This window comes from Tachysurus vachellii, chromosome 7 (genome assembly GCF_030014155.1).
Source record: "Tachysurus vachellii isolate PV-2020 chromosome 7, HZAU_Pvac_v1, whole genome shotgun sequence".
Lineage (NCBI taxonomy): Eukaryota > Metazoa > Chordata > Actinopteri > Siluriformes > Bagridae > Tachysurus > Tachysurus vachellii.
The window spans coordinates 2,648,995-2,674,861 of NC_083466.1; the positions used below are offsets into that span (position 1 = coordinate 2,648,995).

At 38.7% G+C, this 25,867-nt stretch overlaps 1 protein-coding gene across 4 annotated transcripts; it reads left to right on the top strand.

Moving 5' to 3' along the window:
- Positions 1-12,555: 12,555 nt before the first annotated feature.
- keap1a (kelch-like ECH-associated protein 1a) lies at positions 12,556-22,452 on the top strand. Of its 4 annotated transcripts, none has more exons than XM_060873877.1 (7): positions 12,556-12,797; positions 15,399-15,960; positions 16,300-16,656; positions 16,736-17,412; positions 19,468-19,673; positions 20,685-20,861; positions 22,127-22,452. In XM_060873877.1, exons 2-7 carry the CDS (start codon positions 15,751-15,753, stop codon positions 22,291-22,293), a joined length of 1,794 nt encoding a protein of 597 aa, XP_060729860.1. In that variant the 5' UTR covers positions 12,556-12,797; positions 15,399-15,750; the 3' UTR covers positions 22,294-22,452. The 4 variants fall into 4 exon arrangements, with proteins under 4 accessions (XP_060729860.1, XP_060729861.1, XP_060729857.1 ...); XM_060873878.1 differs by having other exon boundaries at positions 15,402-15,960; XM_060873874.1 differs by lacking the exon at positions 12,556-12,797 and adding an exon at positions 12,833-13,037.
- Positions 22,453-25,867: the final 3,415 nt, after the last annotated feature.

The window sequence follows — 25,867 nt, forward strand, 5'->3', positions numbered from 1 at the left end:
ACCAGTGGGCGGGGCGCTAGGGCTTCGCAAGCCCCTCCCACTTCACCTCCTCCTCCTCCTCCTCCTCCTCCTCCTCCTCTTCTGCTGTCTTTCTTTTTCACTGCGCTTCCTTCCATCCCACCCCACCTTCTGGAATGAAGTGGAGTGAAAGCGTGTTTTCTGGGGGCCCATGGGAAACTCACCGAGGTACAGGGTGGGATTTAAGATTATTCCCATCAACATCAAGTTGCAAAACGAGTGTCCACTTTGCAGCACCACAGCCATGTGTTTTTCAATTGTCTGTCTCCTTCAATTCATCTTCAGCTTAAATAAATCACTACATTTTTACATAATATTTACTATTTAGAGTAATTCAATTTCAGCTATATATGTATTAATTAATAAGGGGATCAAAAGTAATGAGACAAACTGACACGATCATAATTTGGCATTCCTTCTGTTTGCTTTTGTAAAAAAAATGCTTTTGATTAGAATTTTTTTTTTACCCATGATTTGTTTCTTTGATAGTATGCACAGGGAAATAAAACAACAACAACAACAACAACAATTGTTTGTAGCCAAGATATCGTTCAGTAACTTCATTTTGGAGGTGTACTCACAGGGAAAATAAGGATCTTGCATTCTATCTAGTGTTACGTTCTAGCAAGGCTAGCTATTTCAAGTGTCTACTGTAACCCAGTGGAACAAAATGCAACCTATCAGCCAGTGAATCACCTGTCATACAGTTTAATGTTAGATGCATACATCACAGCCAGTCGCTGTAGTATTAAGGTGCCAGTAGGCATTTCTACTACTGGGTGCCATGGTAATAATGTTTATTAAAGGGTGGCACAAGCAGAATTCCACTTGTGTGCATCATGTCACTCAATATTTACATAAATTTTAATTTTTGGACACCTAAGATCTTCAGTAAGTACTTTATCCTGGTCAGTGTTGCGACAAATCCCAGGACTCATTCACACCTAGTGCAGCCGATCAACCTACTGGCAAGTTCTTGCTAGGTAAGAAAAATGCAAAGAACCTGGAGGAAACCCATGTGGACACTTGGACCATTTGAAAAGTCAGTTTCTCTGAATAAAAAGTCGCACTAGCATCTTTCACTGTCTTTTTGGATCTTAACTTGGAGCTAAATCATTATCACCTAATTCTAAAGAGAAGAGACACGTTTGTTATTTGAGGCTTCATGCAGACTTGAGGCAGGAAGGAGATGTTCACTGTCCTGAAATTAGCCTCTTCTTAGGTCATATTTAATAAGTTAATATCATTTAATGTTTAACCACATTTTAATAGGATATGAAAACAATGCAGACTCCGGGTTGTACCCAAGCATTAAGAGTTTCGACTCAAGATTCATCTGGAGGACATCTGGTTGTCTTTTTATCCAGTCAGTTGTAATTGTTAAGTTATGTAAATGACACTAAAAGGCATGGGGGCAAAAAGAGTTTTGCGGAAATAGGAAAACCTCTTACATGGCGTTAAAAAAAAACATGTTCGGTACTGTTAATAAAGTAAAATATGGGGCATGACCTACAATATGGAAATGAAAAAAAGGCATGAAAGATTATATGCAAATGGAATACAAAGTCAAATATTTTCCTTTACTGTGTCCCATTTGTTTGTGGAGGACAGAGACGCTTTTATTTTGTCGCTTGTAATTATTAGGTTTTATAATATTACAGACCAGGCAGAAGCAAATGAGGGTTAAAACATTGTCTGTCTGTTCGGAATCTAACATGAAAAAAGAGAGACGGAGAGAGAAAAAGAGAGAGAAGAAGGCCTAAATGAAAATCAGGTTCATCAGTGGAAACACAGCCGCTAGCCTCTGTAGATGTCATGACCACAGTTTGACTAATGGCAGCTGCGGGTATTCTGAGTTGGACGATTTGGCGAGTGACTCACATGCCAAGTGAAAGTGTATGTGTGCTGAAACAATAACCGTAGCGGCCAGCTCGTCCATGGGTCAGCCTGACACAATGCGGTGCATTATCTGTAGCAGACAAGTCTCTTGTTCGGCTTACGTTTTACCGCTCGTCTCGTGTTAGCCGCGTCTGGTAATCGAGTGAGTAGACTTCCTTTCCTGTTACTACCCAAAGTAAGGATGTTGCTATTCAAGGTCCTTGAATGAGCCAAGCACAATACATCATGTAGATTTATAGCTCTTCAGGGAAAAGCTATGTCATCTAAAAAAAATAAATGACACAGCTGAAATTTGGATGACCAACTGTTCCTTTGTTAACGAGTATTTACAGACAGTGTGAAGATCTTTCAAACGGGAAACCCATTTTTTTCTTTAATAGAAAGTTCTTTCAATATCCAAATCCCGTTTTATAGCTCTGTCAGACATTTGTAAGGCTATAGTGAACACCATTATTGTCATGTCGAAGGCATGGACTAACTGAGATCTAGGTAAAACCGAGTCTTGAGAGTTTATAGGCCAAGTCAAGTCAAGCCCAAAAGAAAGCCATACTGAGTCAAAATCGAGAACAAAAATACAAAATCATTGTTTGGACCAAACTTTTACTTCAGCTTGTTGGTTTTGTTTGTGTATTGTGCTAATGCTTACATTGTTTTCTAGAAGAAAGCATAAAAAACAGACAAGACGAAGACAAGATGATTCATCTAAAATTAAGACCATGTTTAACAAGACCAGTGCCCAAGTCCAAATGCAAAAGCCAAGACTGATTGGATTGGACCAAGTCCTACAGCCATAGAAAATTCTAATCGGATCGGATGTTAGGAGGTCACTGAAATAAAACCTACACATCCCAATTTGCCGATGTTAAAACTTACCCTACAGAAAAGATAGATATTGATTAGAATTAGATTAGATTAAGTCCTAAGTTATGCCAACTCAGTTGTACCCAAGTACAAGTCTGTAAACAAGTCAGAATCTACAAGCCAATACATTCTCCCAAATCCCTTCTTCAAGACACAACAAGAACAACGACGAGACCGGGAACGGGGTGGTCAGGGGTGTTACGCTGTGGCTATTTGGAAAGATCATTCGCTAGCACTATATTGATGATTTCCAGTCAGATAAAATGAAGGATTGGTTTAGCTCAGGCACATCTTACTGATCTCCTGAAACAGTATTTTAACCAATTTCTAACACTTCCATCAACTGATTCTTATATAACTCTTAAGAATATTGGGCTTAAAAATCTTTTGAGATACTTCAAGGCTTTTTTTTTTAAATATTTTTTATTCTTTTATATTCTGTCTAATTTTAAAACTTTTATGGAAAGTGCTTTAAAATTTTTGACTTAAAATAAAAGACAACCATTATTATTATTATTATTATTATTATTATTATTATTATTATTATTATTATTATTATTATTATTGTTAAAAAATGCAGAGCGTTTTAGAGCATCACAGTATAGCTAAGGCTGTTCCACAGATTTATTGAAGAAACACAACTGACATCAATGGTTTTGGAAAATGGCATCCTGTCTGTTCAACACAGCAGATTTTGTTGATTGGGACAGATGTAAGTGGGTTAAGGTTGTTATGTGGAACATAATGATCTCGCTGTCAGGTAAGCGTTCAACCCCAAAAAAACACATTATCCAACTTGACAGAGTTTGGAAAGACTTCTTTCATGACTTCAAAAAAACAAAAAACAAAAACACCACCACAGGGACTCATTGGTGTTTTTCCTTTTTTTCCTGTTTTAAAGCTCTGCCCTTTCCTCTAAATGTGAACGGATTAATGTCCATTTTGCACTATAGCACGCAGCAAGAATCTGTTCCAAGTGTCTTGCCAGGAATAAAATACATTAAAAAAAAAAGCACCTAGCAGGAACTAAAATTGTAAACTAAACCTGGAAAGTTTTTACATCCCAATTTGGCGATGTTAAAGTGTATGGAATTTATTCTACAAAGAAATGACAGAATTTGATTAGTAGGCTGTGGGAACCCAATGGAAGGGCAAAAAATTTTCCCAATTACTTGGTCTTAAGATACGCCAACTCGATCGTATTTTTAATATTGTTTGTTATAAAAACATTTGCTGTAAACAAGTTGGAATGTACAAGGCAATCCATTCTCCAGAAGCCATTCTTCGAGACAGCCGACATGAACGTAATGAGACCGGGGGGGTGGTGGAGGGGTGAGCATTGGCTATTTGGGATGCAGTGATTTAGTGGGTGAACACTAGCATGTGGAACGCATTATCCCACCGTAAAGTTTTCAGAGGCGGGCTGGGAGAGGGGGGACGGGGGACAGGGAGGGTGGATTTTTTGAGATTCTCTCCAGGATCTCAAACCCAGTCTTGGATTCGAGTGTGAAAGTCTGTCTTCTCCATTTTGAAGCACTTTGGTTCAACATGAAGTCGATATGACAGAACGATAAAGGCTATCATCCAAGGTTCGCTGAAGCTTAATCTGAACCTGTTCGTTTTCCATTAAACACGAAACGGGACCTTTAAATTAACCAGAGAAACTCCAGTGCTCCACGGGCTCATCCTAAATCAGACCATTTCCCTTCTAATGCAGGAAGACAGTTAGCGACCCCAGTGGAGCAATCCCCATTGATTGGGAGAAAGTGTTTGTTTGAAATAAAGTCAAGGCTTTCCAGGATGTAGCCTTGCTGCATTTACACGCCATAACATTTTGGTACACGGTATTAGTCACGGGGTTATCTATAAGAGACAGGAGTCGTCTGAGAAAAAGCCTGACTGAAGTCTTGAAGTCAGATTGAGATTTGCAAAGGAGCTCCTTTTGCATAGTTTCAAAAGCCAGTTTTGGTATTCTCTGCAATAATGCATGACAGATGCATGTCGATCAAGTACTGGCTGCTGGTGGTTTTGAGCTAAAGTATAGACAGGAAGCTGGGTTCATTTTTTTTTTTTTTTTTTTTTTTTTCTTTTTTTAAGGGAAGGCAAAAACATTCCTGGTATTATATTATCATTGTATTTTACTAGTATCATACCTTTAGAATACTGTTTAAAATTGGCTTGTTTGACTGTAGTCAAAACTTTAATACGTTATCTTATTAATATTTCCTAGATTATTTATTTATTGAGATATTCGGAACTTGTGGTTTTTCAAAATTACATAAAGATTTAAAACATTTGCAGCAGATTTGGTCTGAGACACACTAAACATGAGTACAGCTATCATAGAAAGTAATTACATACAGTAGGTATCTTCACTGCTAGTAGTTTAAAAGAAAAATCCCATTCTTTTTTGCCAACCAAGTAAAGAAAAAAAAACGAAATATAAATATATTTTTTTAATAGATGCAGAAAAATTATCGTTTATTCACTACATCAATCACAAAAATCTCTGCAAAATTCTAAAAGCACTTTCTATAGTTTCTATAGTAACAACTCATGCACTGGTACTGAAATCATGGGATGAGCTACGTTACCTAAGAAAGAAATTGTTGTTATTAAACAAAACCATGCTATATAATTGGTGATCTGGTGGCATTTTAGGAAGATATTTAGATATGATCAAAAAGAGTGTTGGGAGAATGATGAACAAATGTTAAAATAACATGAAATTTAACTACAAATTGATAAAAACAAACAAACAAAAAAAAAAAACAACGTATCATTCTTGCAATCTCTGACTGTTACAATTTTACATTTCCTTTTTACAGAAATCGTGAAAATCGTTCCTTTAAACTAGGTATTATCTTTCTTTCCTGGTCGCCTATTGTCTATATATTTCCCATTGTGTTGTGTTATGATGTCAGCAAGAAATTAAATCAGATTGGTGTTCAATCAGAAGATATACTTCCTTGTTATTTTCCCCCCCGGGTTTTTCCTTGTTGCCTTTTTAAGGCGCCATTTCCTGCTGTTTCTCCTTGCAGACGTGATGCCGAACGCTTGAAAAATACAACACACTCAGTAGGCACAACAGACAGTAAAACAATGGGAGGAAAATGTAACAGGGCCACAAACATCCATAAAAAGGACATGTATGTTGTTACTAAATAATAAATTACCTTGACATTTAAAGGGCATAGAACCACAATTGCACGTATTAAAGTATTTATAGTTTTGTTTAAATAAAGTGAACCGTAGGTTTTTCCATGAGTTGTCCAATAACAAAAACAAAAACAAACAAACAAACTAAAAAAGCAAAATATGGCAACGATTATTCAGTTGTTCTTCCTTTTGGGATCAGAGCAACATAAGGTTAAACTTTAACTATTACTCAACATTATCGTATTTATTATATATTATTGTGTTGTTATAGGATTTTCAAACCGAATTGAACGTAAACCTTCAAAATATAATCAGGGCTATATATAATGTCAGCTGTCAGTTGTCAGAAATTAATCAAAATCGGAAATTTTATACAAACTAAAATGTACAGCTCCTGACAATCTTTAATTTTAAGCAACAGTGGATATAAAAAATCTGCACATCCCTGTTAAAATGTGTAAAAAAAAATGTGTAAAAAAATAATAATAAATGAATAATAATAATTTAAAGAAACCAAGATAAATCATGTCAGAATCATTTATCAATCAGAAACTCTATAGGGGAAAATAAGAAAAAGTAAAAAAAATATATATATATATATATATATATATAATAAAATATATAATATATTTTTATATATATATTTTACACCAGTTTTTTATTATATAATAAAATATAATAAAAAACATGCATATATAATAACAATAATTTAAACTAGACTAAGCCTTTTGATTTTTACCCAAGCAAAAACATTCTAGATCCATCATCCAAGGGATTTAATAGATCTCCACAGCCTGCCTTAGGTCACCAGACAGATCCGGGCTTTGATTAGTTCATTCAAAAATATTTTGCTGATTTTGGTGTCTGCTTTGGGTCATTGTTGTGCTAAAAATTTGTCGTGAAATTCCTTTTCATCTTCAGCTTACCAGCAGACATCTGAAGGTTATGGACTAAAAATGTCTGGTTTTTGTATCTATTCATCATTCCCTCCAACTTGATTACTTGGGAAAAAAAGCTGAAGAAAACCAGCCCTACAGCATGATGCTACTACCACCATGCTGGACTGTGTGTATACTATACTTTGGGTTTTGAACCAAAGAAATTATTATAACTTTTTGAATTGGTGTAATCAGACTGTGTTGCCACATACTTTGGGGTGATTTAATTGAGATCGGACGTGAAAGGGCGGCTTCTGTCTAGCCTTCCTACTCCATAGCCCAAACATATGAGAGAAGAATATGAAAGATTGTTGTCACATGCAGAGAAAACTTGGCAGATGTTCCTGTGGCTCCTTTAATGTTGCCGTAGGTTTCTCAGCAGCCTTTTTGGCAAGTTTTTGCAAATTATTTGAAAAGATGTGAACAAAATCTCACAGAAACATCTAATCTTTAATTTTGGTTAATTAGAATGATGTCACGGGGGGCACGGTGGCTTAGTGGTTAGCACGTTTGGCTCACACCTCCAGGGTTGGGGGTCCGATTCCCACCTCCGCCTTGTGTGTGTGGAGTTTGCATGTTCTCCCCGTGCCTCGGGGGTTTCCTCCGGGTACTCCGGTTTCCTCCCTGGGTCCAAAGACATGCATGGTAGGTTGATTGGCATCTCTGGAAAATTGTCCGTAGTGTGTGATTGTGTGAGTGAATGAGAGTGTGTGTGTGTGCCCTGCGATGGGTTGGCACTCTGTCCAGGGTGTATCCTGCCTTGATGCCCGATGACATCTGAGACACAGGCACAGGCTCCTCGGGACCCGAGGTAGTTCGGATAAGCGGTAGAAAATGAGTGAGAGTGAGTGAGTGAGTGAGAATAATGTCACTGATCAGACCTGTATGATAATTACACTTGAACATGATCTGGAATGTGACTGATTCATTTTTAACACTTTTTTCCTTTATGGTTTTTTCTCTGAGGTTGAATATTTATATCTACAGTACAACTTTACAAAAGCTTTTCTAGAGATTGAACTTTATGTACATGGGAAAGGGTCACTTATTCCTTCCATTAGTTAATAGTTATTTATTAACAAAAACAACATAAGTGTTATTTATATAGTCAGCAAACTCAGTTAGCTATTGATTGATTTTATTTCCACATGGCAGCAGATTTGTTCTAGAAACAACGGAAGTCTTGCGGGTGCCAGTAATTTTCCAGCATGCTATAAATGTACTATGCTATTTACTAGAAATCATTAATTCGTTAAATAAGAGCTTGTAACAAATTTCAAGTTTTATCAAATGTTTATCCCACGAATTACTGCATGCTGTAAATTAATAAAAAGAGTTTCAAGCTAATTCGATGTGGTGAATATTTTTGGAGTACACATTAGGTCTCTCAATAGCAGTCTTTTAAATACCACAACCTGTCAGAGTGTTTCCTGACTCCTTGCATCCCTTTATAACCACATCACATAGAAATATTAACTTTTTTAAATTTAATTTTAGTACATTTTTACTTGATACATTCCACAAACTTCTGAAACGTTATCTACACTCCAGTGTACACTAATCATTTCTCAATATTTTATCACAACATGATTAAATGTGACTACTATATCACGGATACATAGTTGTTTAACCTCCAAATTGAACTTGACTCAATCTAGACAAGGTGAATTGGGTTTTTTCTGGTTATTTGTTCTAGGTACATAATAGCTGTAATCCTCCAAGGAAACAAGGTCCCATAAACGTCATCACATCACCGTTAGAGGGCAGCAGGATCCTAGTGAATTACCCCCAGCATGGTATATTTCAGATCTTCCAGGAACTGGAACTGCAAATGACTGAATGCTTTCAAACTGGGGACTAAGGCAAAGGTAAAAGTTAGTGTTAGGCTGCAAACACTAACACTTTTGTGCTGTGCTGTAATACTGCAATGTCACATTTGTATTACTTCCTCATTCCACTAAGCATGACAAAGCAACAAGCATAGACCTGCATGCACACTACACACAGTATGCCCTCTATACATGATTGTGTTTAATCGTTTACATAATACCGCAATATCTGAGATGATGCGATCGGAGAGGATTTTTCACCTTAAACGAAGTGTGCCATCTGCAATATCGTAGCACACCTTCAACTATTTCCGTGGGTGTGTCTTTAGCATACTCAAATGAATCCAATGTTTGGCTGTTTACTGTGATTCTCTATCGCTACATTCTTTTGTTTTGTTTTGGAGACCTGCCCTTCCCAGATGCCTCAGGATTCCAATGCAAAAACAATGATCCTCTTCAAGTTCCTCGAGACCGTGACAAGGCAGAAATCAACAAAACAGTCCTCGCCAAAACCACACCAGGGTCCGAGGGCTGGGTGGAACCCAGGCAAAGGAAGAAGGGAGGAAAAAAAAAGAGCTTCCAAGAAACGTACAGGATGTTCAGTGAATACAAGCTTTGAATTTTTCACGTACTTGTAACAAATTCAACAACTAAAGACTGACTGTAATGGCGTCTATTATCTGATTGCATGGATTATTACTATAATTATTTTTAAACAGTTTTTGTTTTTTTTCCTTTGACACTTGCCACCTATTGGAAATCTCACAGATGATGGACTGGGCGTCAATTCCAAAGCCATCGCATCGTGTGTCACTATGCTAGTAGACACTGTGTGTCATCATGTACACAGTGTGCCTTATCAGAAATCCGTCCCTTTTTGTGAATGCACTCTGACTCATTGCGGTTTCATGTAGTGTGTGGACTGTAAACTCTGACAAGTCTAAACACTGACACACACACGCCCTGAAAGAAGACAAGGGCTTTCCCAACAGTGGTATATTTACTTTTATTAGTCCCTGTAGGTCAGCGGTGTCCAATCTTATCCAGAAAGGGCCGGTTTGGGTGCAGGTTTTCATTCCAACCAAGCAGAAGCCACACCAGAGGCTACTAAAAGCCAAGAACAACTGATTAAACAGGTGGAATCAGTTGTGGCTTCTGCTTGGTTGGAATGAAAACCTGCAACAACACCGGCCCTTTGTGGATAAGATTGGACACCGCTACTGTAGGCTATGAGGCCTCCTATTACCGGGTCAATCTGTAAATTGTTTCCACATCTGTTATCCTTTGGTATAATATATGGTTTTCTACATGCAAAGCCCTACACATTCAAAAATGGCTTTTTAGAACACTGCTAATAAAAATTTTGGCTGCGGGAATGAGTAGCAAACTTAGATCAATGCTTGAAAGGCTCCAACAGGCACGGTAACATGATCTAGCGTGTTTACTGTGGACTCTGTGATTTGGCGTCACTTCCTGACAGGACTCCCACAGTAGGAAATCTCACTGCGGTAGACACCTGAACAGTATCGTGGGTAATGTAGGTAAATCATTATTTAAAGTAAAAACAGAGCAACAGTGTTGATGCAGATGAATACTGAAAACAAAGGTGCGATGAAATCTATCCAACGAAGATCATGTTAATTATAAAGATTAACATTCGAGTCAGGCGGCACGGTGGCTTAGTGGTTAGCACGTTCGCCTCACACCTCCAGGGATGGGGGTTCGATTCCCGCCTCCGCCTTGTGTGTGTGGAGTTTGCATGTTCTCCCCGTGCCTCGGGGGTTTCCTCCGGGTACTCCGATTTCCTCCCCCGGTCCAAAGACATGCATGGTAGGTTGATTGGCATCTCTGGAAAATTGTCCGTAGTGTGTGATTGCGTGTGTGAATGAGAGTGTGTGTGTGCCCTGCGATGGGTTGGCACTCCGTCCAGGGTGTATCCTGCCTTGATGCCCGATGACGCCTGAGATAGGCACAGGCTCCCTGTGACCCGAGGTAGTTCGGATAAGCGGTAGAAAATGAATGAATGAATGAACATTCGAGTCATTCCTTTAACAGGGCTGCCAAGTGTCACGCATTGAGAGTGACAGTCACTCATTTGGGTGTTTTGTCACGCTCTCCTGCCACACATCGTATTTATCATGCAGAAAAACTTTTTGACTACTTATCCTATATTTAATATGCCGCAGCGCCGAAAATGTATCAGTCCGCACCGCTGTCTCTATGGAACCGGGCAGGAACCAAGCGCGTCTCCTCTGGAGCTCTTAGTCGAGCCTGACACTTATCAGCCAATCAAAAAAAGAGGCTACGCAATAGCCAATCAGAAAATAGCACTATTATATCTGGGTAAGATTTAACGCAACAACCAATGAAAAAAAAAACATGTTCATTAGAGAGGGTATTTTCGATGGTCGGTTTGAACAAAACTTCAACACGAAACAGCTCGTCTCTGGACGGGACATTGTCCTCAATCATGACTCTAAAAATGTCTGGGCTTGAGCCGAACAACACCAGTCATAATCTCTCTCTCTCTCTCTCACACACACACACACAAACACACACACAAACACACAAATTAATAAATGGAAATTGAACAAATACTTTGTATTTCATTAAACTGTGGTCAGTGATCCTGGTTTTCTTTTTTCTTTTCTTTAATTTTTTTTTTTATGGGTGTGTCTTCAAAACTTGAAAGCCTTTAAAGGTGCCCTTCCACACAAAACCGTTTTTACTTGGATTTTTTGATATGTGTTAGTTCCATATGTGTTTGTGTTGTGTCGTGAATTTGAAAACGAACTGCTACCTCCCCGGTCAGTTATATCCACAGAAATAAGGGAAGAAATCAGGTCAGTTGGAAAAGCTGGTCACTCTGACGTCAGAGTGACTGAGCTCATTACTATTCATGAGCTCTCCCACTTGAGACTGCGCCCCCAGAATTCGTGTAGCTCAGTGAGTTTCCTATACTGCAAGGATGGCTGAACGTCAACGGGCTTGTGAAGAAGCCATTCTGCCGCAATTCAAGGTGATTGTAAACAAATTTCCTCTAGCCTAGGCTACTTATTGTGTGGGTGAATGAATAGTCATGCTCTCATATCCTAGCGGTTAGCCAATCGGAGCGAAGCACCATAGCTCATTTGAATATTAATGAGAACTGGCGCAAATCGAGCTGAGTCTTCCTGCAGGCTTTCTATACCACACTAAAATGGCTTGAAACAAGGTAACCCAGGCATTATTTCCACAAAAAAATGTTGAAAAAGAGTCCATGGTAAACTTCAGACATTACCACAAAAGTAATGAAATACGTGTAGCAGGGCACCTTTAAGTAACGTTGCTGCATAATGTTTTTTTTTTCTTGGTCTCATTTGTCTCCCAGTCATATATTTATATGCTAAATTCGGTGTACAGATAGCATCGTTAGGTTTGTTCTTCCACACCACACTGTCCAAAACCAGCCCCACTAATGTAATAAGCTTTACAGGTGCAGTTATTTTACTAACTGTACACTTGACTAAAGGTGCAGCCATTTTGTTGTGTTTAACCTACACTTTCTGTAGGCTACAACTTTATGGAATTGTCTGTCAGATGGTAAAACATAAATTTACACATCCTTCTTGTTCATATTTGCCTGCTAAAGCTCCTGTAACATCACAAAATGTGACACGTTACTTCGTCTTTACGTAGCAAGGAACTAGGAACTTAAACCGCACCCAAACGATCTAGTTTGAAGCACCGGGGCAAATCCGAAATGGTCGCGTGATGCACTAAGTAGTGAACAGAACGCTGTTATATTCACGCCCTATGTAGTGCGCTGACGTACGGATAAAGAGGTCGTTATGAATACGGCTCCAAGTATACGGAATTTGATTGTATTTGAATGCATAAAATGCACCCAGTGAGGTTCAAATCCATTTCTAAACACAACGTCCAGCGTGTTGAAATGTCCGCAAAACAGAAACCACTAATTACGCAACATGCGTAGAACATGTTTATGTTAACGCTACACTTCCGGTTTTTATGAGGCGATTGTGCGCGCGCTGACGCAGCCGAACTCGGCCGAGTTGCACAGTCATGCTGATGTGGATCAGACTTATGGCACGTAAGTAAACAGCTGGGCATGAAATGCAGACTTTTTTTTTTCTCTCTCTCTCTCTCTTCTGAAATTGCGATATTAAAGGAGGGTCACTTTGACATGTCAAAATCTGACTGAAAAGCGGTGGAGCGTCACGCGCGCGGCAAGAAGTTAAAAGAGAACTTCATTGTACTTCACAACGTAGTGCCTCTACTAAAACAATACCATGGACTGAAATGCTCTTGGATATATATATTCTGGATTGTGGTGAGTTTTTAAAAGAGAAAAGCAATATTAGATTGCATAAGTACAAAATAAGCTTGGTTATAGTACAGTGCAACACCAAAGCTTCACCAATGGGCTTCCATTACAGGAAAAAATACAGATTGTTGTGTTTTTTTTATATATACACACACACATATTTAAAAATAAATAAATAAATAAAATGCAGATATACCATTTTGCTTGTTTGCAATAAGGTATTTTGTGTAATCAAGTTTCCATTTCAGCTTCATTATCATAAAAAAAAAGTTGCAAGTGACATTGTTTGTTCTCTCTCTTTTTTTTTTTTGGCATGTTTGTTTGGCTTGGCATGCACTTTCAGTGCATATCTCACTATGGCTTTGCAGACTAAGTTTGGTGTAGACTTTAGTTTGAACATCTAATCCTACATGTTTATATAAACCAGTAGGATTGATGACCTATTCCAAATATTGCATTATAACCCTTACACTACACAGTATTGGGTTGTATTTCCCTGAAGTTACACACAAATGCTGAAATCTAGCAGACTGTAATCTTTTCAGGAGCCTTATTTTATTATACTGACCAAATCAGTCACTATTGCAGTATTCCACATAGTTATTCCTAACATTCTGAATAGTTTATTGTGCGTATATTCAGAGCTAAAGCATGACCTCGCTTTTTTATATAATAATATATATTTTTTAATAATGATACAACGAATAAATAAAATTCAGGGTTGAAGTTATTTTCCACCTTTTCTTTTCTGTCTCAATATAGTACGCATTTAAAAGCATTGTTTTGTTGGCCGGTTGTTATAAATATCATGATGGACTTTAAGCTTCTTATATGTATCTTCATGGGTATATCATATGATCTGGTATTTTGGAATGTAGTCAACGAACATAGTCACTCGTGCGTTCCACAGCAACCTGACCTGATGTTATCAACTTATTTTAAAACCAAGCCTTAGTCTGGCTTCTTAAGAACTTAAGAGTCAGACATTTCCCTGAGAATGTGCGACTCATTCTTGATGATATGACAATTCCTTATTCAGAGTTACGGTTCCTGGAAAATGTTTGTTTGCTCCTTTTGCAAACATTTTCCTAAAGAGAGAGAAAAATACACTCCTAAATCCATAATAACTGCAAATGTTATCTCATAGCTTCTCAATTATGCATGAATGATCTAGGTGCTTCCCTTTAATAATTCTCAAATATATTATGACTTATTGTAAATGCAGTCCATTGAGTAAATTTTTTGATACCTCTGTTTTCTAGTAAATAACAATGTTCCTGTTTTAAATAAATACACTACATGGCCGATTGTCTGTGGACACCTGACCATCACATGCCACAAACCTGGAAGCACACAACTGTATATATAGAATGTCTTTATATGCTTTAGCTGAGAGACCCAAACCTGTTCCTACATGACTTGACCAATGCCCCTGGGCACAAAGTGAGTGCCTTGAAGACATGGTTTACAAAGGCTGAAGTCTCAACCCTATTTTGTGCCTTTAGGATGAAGCCCTTTTACTGGACATCAGCACCCGACCTCACTAATTCTCTTGTGGCTACATGGACATATCCCCACAGCCATGCTACAAAATCTAGTGAAATGTCTTCACAGATTAGTGGAGGTTCTTCTAAGGGCAAAGGGTGGATTAAATCTGGAATGGAATGTTCAAAAAGTAAACCTTTGACCTTCATTATAGACGCATAAAAAAACCTGTTTCTATATGATCACACATGATCTTTCTGTTTTGAAACAATACAGTAACCTTAGTAGTAATGAATCCTACATGGTGCAGTGTCATTGTTCACATAACAATATGTCCTTTTAACATTTAGCACTGGTGACCCAGCGAACCCACACTATCACAGAAAGCCAATGTGAGTGGCCTTGTGTCTTGATAAGCATGCTTCAAGGCAAATATTGCACTTGGCTTGGAATGATGGTTGAGCAATAAGATAGGATGCAAAGTCTCCTCAGACCTGATGTTCTGCAAATGTTATGTAACCCAGTCGAACAAACCAGTTTAGTGTAATTAAAAAAAATGCTGCACTGAAGAATGACAACCAAGAAGGCAATGCAACCACTTATAGTATTCAGGGAATTGCATATTTTTTTTTTTTTGTGGGAGTGACTTTTTTGGAAGATTTGAGATCTAAGAAAGAAAAGGGAAGTGAAACATGATTCAGCAGAGTATATACAGCTATTTGCCTCTATTTGCCTCTTTAGACTCTACTCAACCATTGAAGAGGATATTTCTGCTGTGCTTTAGAGTTCATCTGTAGCAACTCACCACTTCAAATTTAAGCTGTTGACTACAACACATGATTAAAGATCTCACAAATTATTTTTTTTTGCTTTTTTTTTCAGCAGCTAATCAGAGAGCATGGAGACATAAAGCAGACACACTTACCTGAACAACATGAACTATAATTGTGGATTTAGGATGATGGACATCTAGCTATTCTGGAGCCCTTTTGAGGTCATTTTGTTAGTATCTATATGATATTCTCTCTGTATTTGGTCTAAATTGTTGAACAATGCGATTTGGACCGAGATACAACCCAGTCAAGATGGATTTAGTCTTAGAACAAAAACAACCGGCTTCCTATCACCCAGTGACTACCAGTTGTGTTTGTATTACTTCATGACACATGGTTGGATCTAGTCTTTTTTGCCTGCCCTATATCCTGAGAAACCAAATACAACCCAGCCTTGGAGAATGATATGTCCAAGGAAGAAGAGGCCCATCAAAGATGAGGATTTTTCAGCCATCGTGGTGCCCTCCATGAAAGGCCATGGTTATCTGGACTACACCATCGAGAGCCACCCTTCCAGAGCACTTCACCTCATGGACGAGTTGCGTCAACACGGACTGCTCTGTGACCTGGTACTTCAGGTGACGTACAAAGATTCTACAGTGGATTTCAAGGTGAGGGTCTTCGGGGTGAGTCCAGAGGGAGTCAGCATGATAAGAGATTGAAGTCAGCACTGTTTAGCTTAGGTTAGGATTTTCCATAAGAGCAGAACTTGTTCTGCAATGTTTGAGGTGTATTATGCTTTGTATCACCGAATGAATGGAATATATATTTAAAAAATATATTCACCCAAAAAAATCCAATTTACTAAAAGTAGTTGCTCATAATCATCACTTGACCATTGCAAAGGCCTTGAATGTAAAAAGGCTAATTAGCACCAAATGGTTGGCAATCTTTTATTTGGACACTTCAGTCTTGTTATGCCTGTCATAGACATGTGTCTATATTTCCAGGTGCACAAACTGGTTCTGGCAGCCTGCAGCCCATACTTCAAAGCCATGTTCACCAGCAACTTCAGGGAATGCCAGGCCTCAGAGGTGACACTCAGGGATGTTTGCCCTCAGGTGATCAGTAGGCTGGTGGACTATGCCTACACCTCCCGCATTACAGTAGGGGAAAGGTGTGTGCTGCATGTCCTGCTGGCTGCCATGCGCTTCCAAATGGAAGATGTGGCAAAAGCATGCTGTGACTTCCTGATCAAGAACCTAGAGCCCTCAAACGTCATTGGAATTGCCCGGTTTGCAGAAGAGATCAGCTGTGTCGAGCTGCATCAGCGGTGCCGGGAGTATATCAATAGCCACTTCAGTGAGGTAGATTCTTCTTGTTCTGATTTTGACAGTACTTTAGTATCCATGGTAAGCCGAGTAACATATATGGTCTTTGTTCCAGGTGACCAAAGAAGAGGAGTTCTTCAGCCTGACGCACTGCCAGCTGCTGGAGCTCATCAGCCAGGACAGTCTGAAGGTTCTGTGCGAGACCGAGGTCTACAAAGCCTGCATTGACTGGGTGCGGTGGGATGCAGAGGCTCGCTCCCAGTACTTCCATGCTCTACTCAATGCTGTCCGCATCTATGCCTTGCCAGCCAAGTTCCTCAAGAGGCAGTTGCAGTCATGTCCTATCTTGAGCAAGGCCAACTCTTGCAAAGACTTCCTCTCTAAGATATTCCACGATATGACCCTCCGCAAGTATCTGCCCCCTACTCCATACCGAGGCACTAAGTTGATCTACATGGCTGGGGGTTATAAACAGCACTCATTGGCGTCCATGGAGGCTTTTGACCCACGAAGCAACACATGGCTGGGCCTGGCACCAATGGCGCAACCCTGCAGTGGCTTGGGGGCCTCCGTACTGTTTGGACTCTTCTACACTTTGGGGGGTCGTAACCTCTCACTGCAGAGCAATGCAGACTCTGCAGCACTGTCCTGCTACAACCCCATGACCAATCAGTGGACCCAGCTTGCCTCTCTTAACTCAGCCAGAAATAGAGTGGGCACTGGGGAACTCGATGGGAGCATCTATGCAGTTGGAGGATCCTATGGCTCCACCCATCACAACACAGTGGAAAGGTGAGTATACGGAAGGCTTATAGTGTCAGTTATAATTGCTAATGATTTCATAAAGCAATAAAAAAAATCTTTTAGGTTATTTTATTCAGTCCTTTTATATTGACAAGATTGAAATTTTTAAATTAAAGAGTATAAATAATCATGTGAAAACAAGTGATTGGCCAACTTGTAGCAAGTAGCAGTTTATGAATGAATGTAAGTTGGATACTGCCATGAGCTTTTTCAACAATCATTTCAAACATGTTTTTCACAGGTTTAAACTAATTTAGTTGTGCCCCACAGGATCACAGTTCTGATCCCACCACTTGTTCCAGCCATAAACCAAAAATCCAGAAAAGTGTACCTCCTATACCTCTGTTTTGAACACCTTATCTGTTTATTCCAAAATAATGTATGATTATTTGGTTACATACATACTATGTACCTTTCCGGATTAACTAGAAGCACATTTTTTGTGGGTGAGCACATTTTGACAAAAGCCGTCGCATTCAAACTTGTGTTCCATGTGAAAGGACGGTGGTTAAGTGGTCTAAAATGTTGACTTGGCATGTGCTATTAGGCAAACAACATCAGGCAAAGTCTGTTCTGATTCAGAGAAGTCACTGCAGATGAACAAACTCCCATACCACATCTAATAGCAAGCTTTAGAAGAGCAGTGCCAATTCTAATACCACTACCAGGGGGGTGGGGGCAAAACAAACCCTAAACATTAAATTTAATAAGGATAAAATGGATTTAAATGGAAGATTGCTTTGGGTGAAAATTAATATAAATAATTTGTAAAACTAACGTTTGGAAGTCACCAGCCTGCATCTTACAGGCAGAGGAGTGTGTATTTTGATCTATAATAATAATTCACAGTAGGTTTGATCCACTTCCTGCAGTTGAGTTGATTCGGTATCGAATCACTTTCTCACAGCAGTTGAATCTCACTAGAGTTCACTTGGACCTGAACCAAGACCTTGTGAATGAACCTGAAAGCAAAAAACATCTGCTTAAGGGCGTGTGGTAAGGGGTGAGGCTGAAAACATAGTCATAAAACACTACTGAATCTTCTATTCAGCAGTGGTCTCAATATCCACGTCTAAAATATACGTCATGTTTGGTTCTTGCAGTTGTGTCAGTTTAGAGTCAGTAGTCAGATGTTCACCTTAAATGTGCCTTTCTCAGGTGCTCTGATGTGCCTAAATAAAACATAATGAAGGATGTACTGTAACTGAGCAAGAGTTGGATTTCAATAACAAAAAAAATTCTGCATCTGTGAAAGCACCCAAAGACTGAAGACCTTTTAGTTTTGTCCCTTGATTAGCACTAGATCAAAACGCCGATCGATCAGCGTTTGAAAACCATTCTAGAATTAATTGGCAGCCAACATGTCCTTTCATTTTGGTGAAAGAGTTTGACTTGGACCATTCCTCTGTGGATCACATAACATAGCTGTGGGCTATAGTAATCCTTGGGTTGGTTTCATGTTCTGTGAGAAAATTTCAGGTCAGGACACAGTTTTATGATACCAGGATATTGGTTGTATGTATCCTATTATGTAAAAGACATTTTCTTTCATACATAAATATAATGCATACAATACGTCCCTATATTGCTGTATTAAACGATGAAAGGTTCACATCACAATGGAAGGTGGGAGACCATAATATAGTATATAGTTGGTCCTATATACAGTAGCACTCTTTTCAGCTGCTCTGTCGCATATAAAAAGCAACAGTTAGGGTTTCTGTGTTAGAGACAAGGAGAAGGAAAATATTCTGACCTGCACAGTGGCATTGTGACCTCACAGTTCCAGGATCTTTTGTTTGATCCTGAATTGGCTTACTGTCTGTAAGGATTTTCTGTACAGGGTTTTTTAGTTTACATCCTACTCCTAAAAAGAATTTACATTGGCTATGCTAAATTGCTTCTACATGTGAATATGGTGTACATGGTGTATCCCTGCAATGATGTTTCTGGTATATGTTTCAGATCCACCAAACAAGATAAAGCACTTACTAAAGAGGAGTGAAGGAATTGCACATCTTTTTTTCTTTTTTTTTTTTACAGGTATGATCCAGAGACTAACAGTTGGATATATGTGGCACCAATGTCAGTGGCACGCCTGGGAGCTGGGGTAGCAGCATGCGGTGGAGCTCTGTATGTGGTAGGGGGCTTTGACGGGCAAAATCGGTGGAAAACAGTGGAACGATATCAACCAGACACGAACACTTGGCACCATGTAGCATCTATGAATACTGCACGAAGTGGCTTAGGTAAATATTACTAATGCAACAAATATAGCAAATGTTTTACTAACCCCCAGGTGGTACAGCAGCAGGATCCCGTGCTCATTGCCATGGCCCAGATTCGATTCCCAGGCAGGGTGCTAACCCAGACACTGAAGAGTTAACTCTCAGTGCAGGCCCCGAGCCCGGATAAGAATGGGAGTGTTGCATCAGGAAGGGCATCCGTCATAAAACCTATGCCAAATCTAATATGCGGACCATGTGATCCACTGTGGTGACCCCGAACACGGAGCAGCTGAAGGAAAAAGAAGAGGAAAAAAAAAAAAAAAAAACACACACAAATGCTCTACTAGCACCTTTTGTGGAATTTATTTTTGCAAGCCCAGATTAATAGTGCATTTTTTTTTTATACCAGTTTGGGGGAATTCCTTCTCCCTGCTCAGTCATGTAGAAATGCAATGCATATAAAATAATGCAAATATTGAAAATGGACAGTTAAGAACCCGGATGGCAAATTGTTCAATTTCCAATGTTCAATTTTGCTTAAACTGTGACCTCTCTAAGCCCAGATTCCTGTTCTTGGTTGACAGGAGTGGACTCCAGTGTGGTATTCTGCTGTTGCAGCCTATCAAACTCTACTCCATTCTGAGATGCTTTTCTTCTCTTGTAAATAATAATTATTTGTAACCTTCTTGTCAAACAGTCTGGCCATTTCCCCAGACTTCTCTGAAGGCATTTTAAGATTTATTGCTCCTGAGATACATAACCAAGAAAATGAGATCTCATTTATTACCCTTTCTGATGTTTAATATGAATTCTTATGATCTGTAATGCTTGACTTCCTTCTACTGCTATCCATAGGATTCACCATGGCTGTTATCACGGTTACATTGTGTTTTGTAAATGATGACTCCCAAATTGGTTAAAATACAAAGGATCTCTAAAGAACAAATTCACTGGTCCCATATTGGTGGAAAATGGTTAATGACGTAAGATGAGTTTTTTTAACCAATGTTTATTAATTCCTCCACCATACAGGTGTGGTGTCTATCGATTCTTACCTCTACGCAGTCGGTGGTTATGATGGCCAACGGCAGCTCAGCACTATGGAGAGATATAACGTATCTAGAGATGTCTGGGAGCCCATGGCTTCCATGGCCCACAGTCGAAGTGCCCATGGAGTCACGGCCTACCACGACAAACTCTTTGTGTTTGGTGAGCGTATATAACACTTGATTTAAACATTTTCCTGATATTTCCATTTTCCTTTCTTCCTGTTCTGCAACTTTTTAATGGAAAAATTATACGTGATATTGCCACTGACAGAATGACATTGTTTTTCTTCATTGGTTATTTACTAAGTAAATGGAGGCTTTGTGTCTTGATTGTATTTGCTCATTGATGCAGGAGGCCTCTTATTACAAGGCCATTTCCGTATTAGTAGGAACACAACAGAGAGTCATTTAATGCGGAGACACCCAAATAAAATAGCACTTTGGTCCCCCCCCCCCCCCCCCCAAGAAATGCCTATACACAGTACTTTTTATCTGTATCATTACATCAATGAAAATGGTTCCTGCTATCATGTGTTATAACAGCTATAAAAACTTATCCAGGTGCCAGCTTTTTTGTTTTGTTTTGCAGACAGTGCAAAGTCCTTGGTGCCATGCTAAAGAAATTTAAAGCAAGTTTTTTGTCCTGGGTTTTGTAATGGACTGGTGTCTAAGGGGGTTTTTACACCTGGTCACTTCATGCGTTTTCTGTGATCTGATAGCTATCCGATCATAAAAAGACCAGGTGTAAATGCCCTCCGAAACGGTTTCGAGACGGATATAAATCCGATCGCTCAAACCACTTCAGAAGGTGGTCTGGGACGCATTTCAGATGAAACCTGACAGGTGTAAATGCATGTGGTTGTTCAAGCCACATATGTCAGCGCTATACTCCTCCCAAACGGAAGTACGTCACTCGCAGGTGACTCGCGAGTCGTGCGTCGCGCCAGAAAGAAACATGTTTTCCCACCAGTGCTGGCTCCGATCTTTCACCCAGGTGTCTCATTGAGTCTTAAAATGCACTGCTGCCGCCAGCGAAAAATGCAGCAAACAGTAAATCCCGGAAATGAGGTAAAATATATTTGCATTTTGGGCGGGAGTAGAAAGATCGGATTGATATCCGATTCGCCAAGACGCATTTATGTGGCCTAATGTAAATGGAACAGTTTTAACAAATAAGATAGCTATCGGATCAGAGAAAACACATGAAGTGACCAGGTGTAAAAAGGCCCAAAGACACTTTCGAACGTCTACCAAATGAAAACATGGAGAGTCAGCCATAAACACAAGTCCCCTTTTTTGCCAGTAGGACAGAAACTAACCTTCTGAACAATCAGAATTAAGAACGCTGTGATGGCTGTAAACGTTGAACTATAAATAATTACTTTTGGGAACACTAACAAGTGTTTTCTATTGGATCTATCAAAGGTGGTTTCAACCAGAGTGGTTTCCTGTCCAGCGTGGAGAGTTACTGCCCAGGAAGTAACCAGTGGACGTATGTGACTGACATGCCAGTGGGACGAAGCGGAATGGGAGTGGGTGTAACCATGGAGCCGTGCCCAGGTTGCCTTCCTGAGGAGGAAGATGAAGTATGATGAAGAATTTGAACCTTGCACAGTCAAGTGGCAGTATTTGACAAGACTGTGCGCTGTACGTGTGTTTGTGTTTTGAAAGCAATCGTTAGAACTACTGACATTTCCAAATGAGCTTTGATTACTCTGTGAATAAAATCTGAATAAAAGCTTTGACCTGTATATTTGTTTATTTTTCTAAGTATTTAACTCTACTAGATAAATGTATTGAGTGCTCACACTGAATTGTCATTTTATTTCCTGTCAAATAACCCGTCAGATTTGAGTTGTAGCTTTAAAGCATGGCCACTAGGTGGAGGAATTTGACTTCCACAGAAATTCAGTACGCTTATATTATGGGATGTGCCCAGATCTTCAGTGTGAGGTATTTTTTTGTTAACCAACAATAATAATTTTATTTATTAATTCTCACAACAAATGGTGTTGTACAAATGAATATCTAGCCAAAAACAGAAAAGTAAACATTAACATGCAGGAAATTATTAACAAGCAAAGCAAACATTAAATGTCATGAATTATCAAATGAGACGAACGAACAAGGAGGCCTGCTGAGTAACATGATTAAGTGGTGTAAAATGGAGGAGGCTGTTGCATGTCATACTTAGATAGAAATGTAATTCAAATATGTGAAAAAGAGCACTTGGAAGTCTGCAGGCATGTGGAAAAAGAAAGTATTTGTTATATAATATTCCATATAATATTATATATATATATACAGTATATATATATATATATATATATATATATATATATATATATATATATATATTATATAATCTTTATTAAATATTTTGTTATTAAATTATATTATATGTATATTGTTCAATACATTTTATTTGTAAATGACCATTTGATTTAAGTTCACAAGTTCACATTTAATTTATTAAAGATTTTTACACACAGTAATATAGTTTTTCCTTTGTTTGCTCGAAGATAGAGTGTTCAAGACGTAGAGCCTTACAAGAGCCGCATCCTCCATTTTAAAAAAATAACCACAAACCATTTTCTTCCCCTTGGGTAAAATCCTTAACTGCTACATGATTTAATTCTACTTCAGTTATAAGTATATTCCTGTTACTCTTAAAAATTAGTTTTCAATTAAAATAATAGGAATTATGCTAGTTGGCATCATGGAGAGATAAAAAAAATTGAATATTAGCTAGCTAGCGTTACACCATATAGCACTGTTGAATTCTCAACCCAGACTTGTTATTGTTATGAAGTTTGTGTTTTACGTTTATGCAGCACTTTTGGAAGAAGTCTCCAGTGTAAACACTAACAGCTGGCATGTTTCGGTTGTCAGGACTAAGGCTGCTGAGGGAACAATCATTTTTAGTGTAAGTAACTTCAGGAATGAACTTGTTGCATGGATGTTCCCTGAATGTCAGGCTGCATCAGACTATTCCATTTGTGTTCAATTTCCTAAAACACCCTGAAGTGTTACATGCTAGATTGAACCTGAGAAAGTGACCGCCTTGTTTAACTCACAATCTAGATCACTGGAATAATGTTGTTTTTTTGCTTGTTGTGTTTTTTTTTTTTTAAAGAAAAACTTCTTTCCAAATTGTTAAACTTTGCTTTTGAGAGCATGCATAAGCCATAAAACATTTGGGTTCCTAGTAGCACTCAAATCATGTATGTTTGTTATTCTGTATGTGCAGTTCTGCCTTATCACCATTTGGCTGGTTTTGGTGTTTTTCTGAACACTTGCCAATTTGCCCTCGTTTCCTCTATGCTAATTGGAGCTGGGTTTCTCACGTGACGTCATGCCATTAGTCACTCAGAACACGTCAATAAGTTGTGTGTCTCCAGTGGTTTTTGGCTCGGTGCCCTTTTGCAAACATTACGCAACCCATGTTTGTGGGATAATCGGCATATTTAGGGTGGAACTGCAACTGGCTTGGTTTTGAAAATATTTAACGTCACCTTATGCAACCATTTGCAGATTTACAGTGTAAAATGTTTTATTTCTCATTAAGCTGTAAATGTTTCGGGCCATGGATTCCCATGCCTATGCAACAAACTGCTGTTTAAATGTATCGTATAATTGTAATTAACTTCTCTGATTTGTAAAAGAGCTGCTACTTGGAACCGTCTTTGCCGTGTGTTGTAGAGTACGAGGATTTCTCAGAGATGAAACTTTTCACACAGGCACGTAGGCCAAACAGTCCATTAAGTGCACCAGACTTCTGTGTATACCTTCCAAAATTGTAACTTGGCGGGATTAAAAAAACAATCCGTCTTAAGCATACACACTGATGACTGAGACTGATGGCTTGTGTGCATGAAAGCCCTGAAGGCTCCTTGTGCTCAAACACATTTGATTGGTAGGAAAGGGTGGGGCTGCTCATCGTTGAGCTTTTTGTGATGACTCACATAGCAAAAACATATGACGCACCAGTGCTTTCTAGCTATTTATCTTTCATTTTCTCTCACACGTTCACATTTCTCTCAGCTTGTCATGCTATCAAACTCAGTGACTGTCTACGTTTAAGCAAAGCTGGTTGAATCCCCAAACTCTAGAGCATCTGAGTGAATCAGATGATCTGTTTTTATGTATTAGATGTGATATTGTTGCTACAAAATAGTCACTGTCGGTTCTTGAATTAAACCCTAACCTTTTTTTAAGGTGATGAAAAAGAGAGCTGTTTTTCAAGGTCCTTCTCTGTGACGGTAATTCTCTTCACCACTGGAGAATTTCATGAATGTTTTAAGATCTGCTGCACTTACTCAAGAATATTAAACTAACATTATCATTAACATTTGGATTAACGTTCCTATTTAAAATGAATGCTTACTAAAATGTTACTGGTGTCTTTTTTCAAAAACAATACCTAGGTAATACCTCATGCTAAGACAAGTTAATTATAATACTATAAAAATCTCACATTGGAACAAGCCTAAAGGCATCAACAACATGCAAGCACCTTGTTTAAAAAAAAATCAGAAAGACAGGGAGAGAAAAGAGCAGAGGAATAATAGCCTCCATTGACTGATGAGCTATTCTAGATGTCTCATACCGGAAATGACACACTCCACCATGACCAAGATAGGAATGGCTCACGTTATTGGCTACAGTTTATCAGCAAGCTCTCCCAAACACAAGCTGCATATCAAGTGCAAAATGCTTGTGCAAGCAACATTTTACACACACAAAAATAAATAAATAAATGAAATTTTAAAAAGGCTTTCTAGTTTTCATTAAATGGTTGTTCACTTTATAGAGTTTTTATCTCTGACAGCGAAACCATTCAGAATCACCAGAATATAAAAAAAAATAATAGATTTGTTGTTATAGACAGTTGTGTATGATCATGGCTCTGCAAATGAACTCTATGTATTACAATATCATTCCTATTAAAATATCATATATCATATACCAATATCATATCCATATAAAAATCCTGACAAAAAGAAGCACCGGTTGTGAGTAATCAGAGAATAATCATAAAGGAAATGTACCTAAGACCTAAGGACAAAGAAGTGCTTGGGTGAGACAAAGGTGATCAGTGATTGGTTACTGGGACTCAAAGATGATCTGTGATTGGCCCATAGCAGCAATGGTAGTCAGTGATTG

Excerpts from the sequence above, each read along its gene's own strand:
- keap1a (XM_060873877.1), top strand. The coding sequence starts at position 15,751 with ATGATATGTCCAAGGAAGAAGAGGCCCATCAAAGATGAGGATTTTTCA. Across the intron at positions 17,413-19,467 it reads CATCACAACACAGTGGAAAG|GTATGATCCAGAGACTAACA; the intron begins GTGAGTATACGG and ends TTTTTTTTACAG. Across the intron at positions 20,862-22,126 it reads CGACAAACTCTTTGTGTTTG|GTGGTTTCAACCAGAGTGGT; the intron begins GTGAGCGTATAT and ends GATCTATCAAAG.